A 9499-nucleotide genomic window follows, 5' to 3' on the forward strand; every position below is an offset into this window, starting at 1 on the left:
TCAAGATAACAGTATCTTTACTTGATGATATGATGAATTATGTAATTCCATATGAAAAAGACCTATTTTTTGAATTCGTCGTTAATTCTAACGATTCACTTAAAACCAAAATAACAAATGCAGAAATTAATAAACACGAACTTCAACTTAAATATACCGATTATACAACAATACGAAAAACGGCAAAAAAAACAAAAAACAAAAAAAAACAAATACAAAGGAAAATACGAGATTACTTACAAGATCTGTACGGCACTCCGGAACTGACAACGACTGAATACAGCTAGAAAACTACGACGCTTTAAAACGGAATTTTGAACCAGAAGAAGACGTAACGAGGTTAATACGTGATAAACAATAGACGATTACTTGACACGACGTGAAAAAACTAATTTACATTTAAAACTGTACGAGAAAGTTCGCAAAAATTAGCCTGTAACAACAAAGACAAAAACAAAAAAGAAAAGGCGACCAAAAACGGAAAAATGTTAATTCTCGTGGTTACAAAAGTAATTCCATTAATGTTTGCATCATTGCACTTGTTAGTCGATACCCCAAGGTGATTTTCATATCTCAAACTCATTAATTATTCATGTCGTTGTTACCCAACCAAAACGCCTCATTCTGGTAAGGTGGAGGATCGAGTTTAGAAAACCAATAAAAAACGATATGAAAACCGCACGTGCTTGGAAACGATTTCAAACCCGCGTGTAAAATGTTTCTTAATCTGCATATTCATAGAGCAAGACCAACACATGAAGATGAACAACTTTATTTAATCACACAGAGTTACAATACACTTTAAAGCAAGCTTATTTACTGCTGACATTGAATGTAACGGTACAGTTGTTGAAGTCCTCAAAACAGAAAAAGCTATTCTTTTCTTAATTAATTCTCCCTCATTGATTGCGACCTTGTCTTTTGGTTCGGTCTCAACCTTGCTTATACACTTCGGCCCCTAAATGGCACTTACATGGGAAACAACTTTCTCCTCCGGTTTTTATATTGAGTAGACTTTAGAATAGCGCTGGACACACAAGTTCCCTCTTCTTAAGCTAGTTTAGGAGGTCTAAATCTGTACTCTGCCGTCTGCATTGCGAAGCAACGTGCTCGCTCAGAGGTCACAAACAGTTAGGTAACAACGTGGCATTGAATGCAAATAAAATAATATCACAGACCAGCAAGCAGCAATTAGGTGACAGGTTCACATTCCACGCCTCAAATAAAACATATTTAAATTCAGAGAACTTATTGTAATGATAATTTCTACAAATTTTCTTTGTTGAAGAACTAATTTCAAAAACTTGCGCTTCGGGTTTCATCGGGTTTCAAAACGCTCGAAAACAATAAAAACAAATGTTTTGTCGCGTTTGGAAACCGGTGATGAAGCCCGAAGCACGAGTTTTTGAAATAGTAGGTGGACAACGAAAACGTGTGGCTTGGTATGATAGACATCAAAGGGTTGGTGTTTGTTACAATGAGTTGTTTTTTGTTACATTAGGGTTCCTGGCTAATAATTGATTCTATTTTGGGTGTGACATTCAGGTTTAAAGCAGCATCCTCAGTGCTGAGGTCTCATTCACCCTGGTGATTTGGAAGAGAGCAGATCGAGAACACCAAGAGCTGTATTACGCTAAAATCTTACTTGCCTCTACCACCATGGTAAGTGTTGCACGAGAAAAGGTTTCGTTTCATTTTGACTGATGAATTTACTCTACTGCTTATTTTGAACTGGTGACTGATGTCAGGTTTATCCCAATTTCTTTCCGCAGAGTATGATTAAACCAGAAATGAAGATCAAGATGCGTATGGACGGTGCTGTAAACGGGCACAAGTTCGTGATTACAGGGGAAGGAAGCGGCCAGCCTTTCGAGTAAGTAAAAGTGTACAAAGTTTTTAATCACTGCGGTCAGTTTTACGGCACCCTTGCTTCGAGCATTGCTTAGTATTTTTTTTTTCATATTCTTTTCCCATTGAACAAGGTATCTAATACCGAGAATACGTCCAAAGCCGTATTTTATTCCGTATATCGCAGCAGATACAGGGTTTATTTCTCTTTCCTTCGATTTTACGACCCTTACGGTTACCGTACACCTTCAGAGGTGTCTAAGTCCAAGCAATGTTGCGCGTCCAGTTTAAACTGTAGACACCTGAACCCCTATTTCCAATTAATTAAAGCTCATAGAGCTTGCTATCAAACTATACCAAGAATTAAAATAAAAATTGAAATAAAAAGGAATTATCGAATTTTTTACGACCTGTAAATGTGAGCGCCCAAATCACCTTTTGAAAACTACAAGGCGAACCGAATTTGGTTTTTCGTGTATCTAATTTGTTCCTCAGTTTCTGGACCCAAAGCGCTAAAGAACGTGTGTGCGATTTGCCATATTTAATTTCCGTGAAAAGTTACAGAACATGTTCGAAATACGATGCAAAAAGATGGACCGCCCGTAGACAAGTTATATTCTACGTCCAAATTTGAGACCAAACGAACAAATTCTCTTTGACTTGTAGCTTTTAAAAAGGACACGAAAGGTTATTCGGACGCTCGCATTTAGAGGTCGAGAGAAATTCGACAATTCATTTTATCCCCAAATTCTTGGTATATTGTGATAGCCAGTTCTATAAGCTTTACTTTGATACAGGGGTTTTAAGTATCCACAGTTTCAACTGGACGCGCTGTATCGTTTGGACTCGAGACAGCTAAAGTTTCTCCAAAGGTAAACGAACGAAGATAGCGAGAAAGTCTACATGAAGACTTTCAAAAATTAATTCTTATCCTTGCCTCGAAATCGAAACCTAAAATCTACCTGCCTTTGCTCTATGTTACAAGGATTGTGGGGCTAAAAGGCTCCACTTGCTATGTATTTCTTAGCCATTCATCATTTACCTGAAAAAAACCTTTCATTACTTGGGTTTTCGTCAGATTGAAAACATCCTCTGTGATGCGACCAGACCGTTAAGTGTCTATTTATTTAACGTTTCCATACCTAGTTTATCAAGTAATTCCCGCCTTGTTTCTGAGTTGTTTTCTTTTCCCCTGTTTCTCTTTCTTTGCCACATAGAAAAGTTGGTCGTCGCCTCATTTGTGTCAAAGTATAAGCACTGTAAAAGTGCACACTATTCAAAAGAGCGAGCAACCAATTAACTCAGTCGAAAGGAACTTACTGAAATGTTTGCGTATAGATAATAGAGCCAAATGGTAATGAAATCTGGCAAAGTTCTTTGTTTATGTTTTTGTTGGCTATTTTGAGGGTTGACCCCGCACAAAACCTGGCAATATACCAAAGGCGGTTATGTGTGGTCACACAACTAACCAAAAGAAGCATTGCGATTGTAGTGTAATTTATACACAATCAATGAGCATTAAACGAAAGATGGGCGGGTTCAAGGACCTTTCAACATACATTTTAGCCAGTTTGTTTGTTTCTTTGATGTTTACCGACCCTCCTAACCATTTCCTTCTGTTCAAATTTCTATAGTTTGGTGGTGTAAAAGAAAGCCACCAAATATTTACCAGGAAAACAATCATACGGTTCTGAAAGTTTGAGGTCATGATCAGACTGTAATAGTCGAAAGCAAATATTCACTTGTTTAATAAGGGCTTTATCTACTAACAGAATGCTGTTGATGAGAATTTTAAAACTATTTTTCGATTGCCATTAATCAGGCAAAGCAGATAAGTGTATCTGGCGTCATTATCCAAGGACTTTGTAACAGAGAAAAAAAATATGCACTGCATATGAACAGTTCCTTTTTTTTACGTTTTCGGTTTCTTGTTTGTGTTTTAGGGGAAAACAGACTATGAACCTGACAGTCATAGACGGCGGACCTCTGCCTTTCGCTTTCGACATCTTGACAACAGCATTCGATTACGGCAACAGGGTATTCGCCAAATACCCAGAAGACATCCCAGACTATTTCAAGCAGTCGTTTCCTGAGGGGTTTTCTTGGGAACGAAGCATGACTTACGAAGACGGGGGCATTTGCCTCGCCACAAATGACATAAAGTAAGTAAGATGTAGAGCTGATGTAGAGCTGATGGCTCTCGCCAAGAAGATTTATAGGAAATTTATAGGAACCTGCACAAAAAATTAATACGTGATACTTCCGTCGAAAAATTGTCATGAAAATTTTTATCCCAAGTCAGAGTATTCTGAAATTCTATCTACAAATCTTCGAAGCGATTGCGGTTTATTTAGTTCAGCTTTGCATTCCCTGTGTAATGAGTATGCTTCATCAACTGATGTTTACAAGCTCGTGGAAATAGTCTTCCAGAGTTAAAAACCTGAAGAAGTTTGCACGATAAATATGCAATACATCTAAACAACTTATATGATAAAATCGCCAAGAAAAATTAAAGGTCATTTCATTAACATACTATGGAAATTCCTCACTACTCTTCAATATCTACTCCTCTTCTCTTCAGTTCAAAACTGGCGCCAATATCCTTGTTTGACGTCACTAGCCCTAGTCTCTGTTGCCTTCGGTCTTGTGCTTAGTAATCCCGACTTAATTAATTCTAAAAAAATCTCTGTTTTAACCAACACAACTGCTTGTGGCAATTTGTTCCATGCAATATAAGATTATCCCGCTAAAAATATATTTGGGGTTATATAAACTTTAAGGCATTTTTCCAAAATGGTTCTCTCTGTGTATCATAAAAGGGAAGAAGAAAATAATCGCCACTGGTTTTGTCTGGTATCATCTATTAAATTACATTGCTAACTATGCCTGTAAATGACAAAGTCTTTTATCTTTGCATGGTAACACTGACTATCTTTTATTTCTTTTTTATCAGAATGAAGAAAGACGTCGACAACTGTGACTGTTTAATTGAATGTTTTCTTGTTTATTTTCTTAAGTGGTCATGGTAGCATTACTGAGTATATATCCCTGACCTTTCTTTCATCAGAATGGAAGGCGACTGCTTTTCCTATGAAGTTCGATTTGATGGGGTGAACTTTCCTGCCAATAGTGCAGTTATGCGGAAGAAGACCGTGAAATGGGAGCCATGCACTGAGGAAATGTATGTGCGTGATGGAGTGCTGAAAGGTGATCTTAACATGGCTCTGTTGCTTGAAGGAGGTGGCCATTACCGATGTGACTTCAAAACTACTTACAAGTAAGTTTTTCTGTTTTATTATGCGTTTAAGATATTGATGACTTACAATAAGGAGACATGAATAAGTTCATCAAGACATAAATAAGTTTTACTGGTCCCTGTTACAGTGGAATCAGGAACGTTAGCTCCGACTTCTAGATTAGAGATGCCCCATGTGGGGATTGGTGTTGAACACTCCAAAAATATCTGAACTGCAAACACAAGATCCAGTTAGTTATCCAGCGAACAACCTTACCTAGGAGGAGATATCTTTTTTTTTTTTTTTATCAGGATAGTAAACTTCGGAAGCTGGCAACGATCAGGCTACGGTAGTAGTTTGCACATTTAAAACAGTATTGTATTTTTTATATGCTGATGCACTCGACCCAGTGTCACTAATTCGAGTTCCTTTGCTTCTTTGCATGCAGAGCTAAGAAGGTTGTCCAGATGCCAGACTATCACTTTGTGAATCACCGACTTGAGATAACATGGCATGACGAGGATTACAACAATGTTAAGCTGTCTGAGCATGCAGAAGCTCATTCTGGGCTTCCAAGGCAGGCCAAATAAAGGCTTGACGAAAAGCTAAAACGGCAAAGAGTACAAGAAAGTATATATATATATAATTTTTTCAATTGAAAGGCATTCCACTCGGAATTAGTATTTGATACTTTCAATTCAAGGATTTATTTTGGAATTTGCTAGGCACTAGCTTTATTGTTATATTAAGTTAAAGACAGTTCAACATTTTTTTCGGTAATGCAACATAGACATAGACGTCTTAAACCCAGTGGTGGTCAAGTACAAGTTAGAAAACTGTGGTGAGAATAAACTTGTAGTCGAAGCCAGGTTTTGTAGAGTTTTCTTATCATAGAGCAGAGGTTTTGGAAAGATTTTGAATTTTTCCTTCCCCTTCGTCGCACCTTAATTTTTTGGTTTAAAACGGTCAAGTACAACAGGAATGGTGCAAGATTTAAAACAGGAACCACGCACTCTTTCCTTTCTTTCTTTCCTTTTTAAACTTGGAAAATATTATTTTCCAAGTTGTAGTGGTGAAGCGATTTCACTCCATCACTCCTTCTTCACTGGGTCACTTCCTGTTAGGCATTTGAAACCCCGAGGGGGGGGGGGGGAGGAAACTCGAATATGAAAAGGTCAGGGATGCTCTTCGGAAAATTTGAGTTTTACTCCTAAAGGAGACTAGTATGGGAGTTGCTCAAGCTTATTGGACCCCTAAAAGATAGCACTTAAAACGGAAAAGGTTCGATTACTAGCCACTGTTACGTTCAAGAAAGTATCTGTCGCGCACTTGTAGACCCGACTCGCCTACTCAAGAGATCAGCAGAAATCAAGCCTAAAACCAGCAATTAAATGAGAGCGTTTCTTTTAATTATTACTTCTTCGAATGCACCCTAAAGGTTACTTTGAACTCTAAAGATGGTGACGTTTCGTCGTCAACACCCTAAGTGAGACCAGAATCCTTGATTTGTGCCCGAGACGACTAGCATCCCCGACCTTTTCATATAGGAGGTTCCCCCCCCCCGGTTTCGAACATCCGCCGTTTAGGCCGTTTTACAGTCGCTCGCACCGTGTCAAGTTACGTATTTTTTGAATTTCTGACGTAAGTACCCAATATCTGACCGCAGAAATGCTTTACATTCAATAAATTTTCTCACAAACGTTTTTATAACTAGAAGCTAGCTGTGATTATATAAATAGCTCATACAGGTTTAACCATACTCGATTTCCGAAAAAGAAGACATTGAAAGTCACGAAATTGATGAGCTGTATGAATTTTCCAATGATTCAAGCCGTGATTAAATGTCTTAGACGATCAACAGTAATGAGAATTGAAGAGAATCCGAACGACCTGTTCCGCTGTTTATTTATACGATTTTGTAAACAAACAAATACAGTCAAGTAAATACGGACATGGCGAAATGAGGAACAAATAGTTGATAAGCTTAAATACATATAGCAGAAACGACAATACACAAGGCTGGGAGTTCTGCAGTCTTTAATATCGCCTCGAAAAGGGAAGGAAAAAAAAGAAGTTATTGCAATACGGGGTATTCGTATTTGGTCATCCATCCAAGTACTAACCGCGCCGAACAGGGCTTAACTTTGTTGAGCGGACGAGACGTGGTGCTGTCCTTGTTGTATAGTGGCTCTACGCTGAACGCGCTTTTTTAGCGGAGCTTCGACGGCCCGAAGGGCCCCCAAGCGGGGCCCCATACCCATACAGGAAAGTAAGGTTACCCATCAATGGATTTTCTCATGGTTATCATGGCTAGCGGTATTGCTCGTGGGCGCGTACGCATGACGGCGGCGACGACGGAGCCGCGCAAGATGGCGGCCATACTCTAGCTAATAGGTTGACAGAGACTTGCACCTTCCGCTCGGTTTGTAGCGGAAGAAAGCCATCTTTTCTTGGCAGGATTTTTTAAGAAAAGAAGACTCATTTCTATTTGTTATGTCGACAAACGATAGCGGAGGTTGATCTCACGTTTTTAAGATAAGGTTGACCTGAAGCAAAAAAATTAAGATAACAACAGCAAGAAAGAATTAACAGGTAAAGAGGTAGCGAAGAAGATCGCGAAAGAGAGCGGGCAAGCGCTGGGGAAGGAGGCGAAACAGTACTGAACAATGCCATGAATTATAGCGAGTCAATGGCTAGAGAAAGGAGATGAAATAATACCGAACAATGCCGTGAAGGAAAGCTAACAAGTGCTATATAGAGAAAGACGAAAGTACCCGACAAATGAACTTCCCAAGTTTAAAATTCGCGTGACGCAATGCTGTGCAGCCGTGCAAGAAAAGTCACATGATTTGATCAGGTGATGAACAAGAGAAGTCAAAACGTGTCTGTGTGAACAGAGAAATTACAAAACAGTAGACACATCGATAAAAAGAAAAGAAATGATTGGTTCAATTCAGTCTTCACAACTTTTGCTGCAAGTTTCTGCCTGGAAGATTTATACTGGCCGAAGTGAATTGCCAACTTGCGGTAAGTGACTTTTGTTATGGCGTTTGCTATGAAAATTATCAAGTTGCCTCGGCGAGATAAGCTTATTTTCAATAGGAATCGTTTTCAAAGTATTCCTTATTTGAAGCCCTGCTGTGAGACATTTCATAAGTAACATTGTTTTAATCTCGCTCATCTCTAAACAATAACACGTGAATCGCTTTGCGGAGGTTGTTGTAAGTTGCTTATTGTAAACAAATTAAATTTTCTGCGGCAGGTATATTTTGCAGGTTGCAGATTGCAGATTGCAGGTTGCAGGTTGCAGGTTGAAATTTAATTATAACTGGAAAACCGTTGGCACGAAAAATAATTAATAACCTATATACTCGTCAGGGGTTCTTACATAAAGTAGTTTGCGTCTTTCACATAGTGGAAAACACGATCGATCCGCTATAAGTACTTATCGATCGACACACTGAGACCAGTGAAATCTCTTCAAAGCCATCTGGATGGCCGCTCCACGGATGTTTCCATCGATTCCAGATTTGGCTCGGGTCTTCCCTTAACAACAGAAGATTGCCATCACAAATGAAGCAAATAAATAAAGAAATGAAATAATATAAGATTTTAACCAACGGAATATACTAGCACAAGCTCAGTGTGCTTTTACTTTGGTACTCACAGGGAAGAAACCAAATTCAGCAGATATTTCAGATGATATTTCAGATGTTTCTTCTAAAACAATAATTCATTGCAGGCTTAAAATCATAGGAATATACTCTCCTCCCATCGCTTCGGCCGGTTTGGCACTTAAATGGAAGCCACCTTATTGAGCGATTGTAAACAGCATCATGTAACAGTCACGGTAAGTCTACCACCTGTACGTTTCTTTTAAGTGCCAGCGGTTTTCCTGTTATAATTAAATTTCAACCTGCAACCTGCAACCTGCAAAATATACCTGCCGAGTTTTCTGTCGATTTTCGTCGTCAACTTATAACCTCACGTCTAAAAATAAGCGTAACCAAAACCGTATTTGTAAACACTGCCGGGCGAGTTTTGAAGTTTTCTTTGTGTTAGTTTTGTTGGCACAGCCGCTTCGTAGACTGCTAAAATTTTTTCTTCTGTCGTTGAAAACGAAGAAAGGTCAACAAATCCCTTTAATCCGAAGCGAACAGGATTTGCTGAATTAACTTTTGACGCTCCTATGTGAATATTTGCATATTGTGATTACAAAGTACGGAGATTTCCTGGTTTTGTTAGTTCACTTTATTCGGTTTGGCGAAATGCTTGAGAGAATTTCTAGGTTAATTTGGTTGAAGACTGATAAAGCTACTGCCGATCAAATGACTGCAAAGCTAAATATTGAGCCGTCGGAAAAAATATACACTTTAATATTCAAATTTAAGCGTGAATGATTATCAAACTTTAAC

General features: G+C 38.6%; 1 protein-coding gene across 1 annotated transcript; it reads left to right on the forward strand.

Annotated features, from left to right (window-relative positions):
* The first annotated feature begins 1176 nt into the window (after positions 1-1176).
* On the forward strand, positions 1177-6179 carry LOC145470003 (GFP-like fluorescent chromoprotein cFP484). The gene is made up of 5 exons (XM_081453833.1): positions 1177-1662; positions 1773-1873; positions 3792-4010; positions 4916-5125; positions 5533-6179. The coding sequence occupies exons 1-5, from the start codon at positions 1660-1662 to the stop codon at positions 5672-5674; spliced, it is 675 nt and encodes a 224-aa protein (XP_081309959.1). The 5' UTR covers positions 1177-1659; the 3' UTR covers positions 5675-6179.
* Positions 6180-9499: the final 3320 nt, after the last annotated feature.

Source organism: Orbicella franksi, chromosome 15 (assembly GCF_964199315.1).
Source record: "Orbicella franksi chromosome 15, jaOrbFran1.1, whole genome shotgun sequence".
NCBI lineage: Eukaryota > Metazoa > Cnidaria > Anthozoa > Scleractinia > Merulinidae > Orbicella > Orbicella franksi.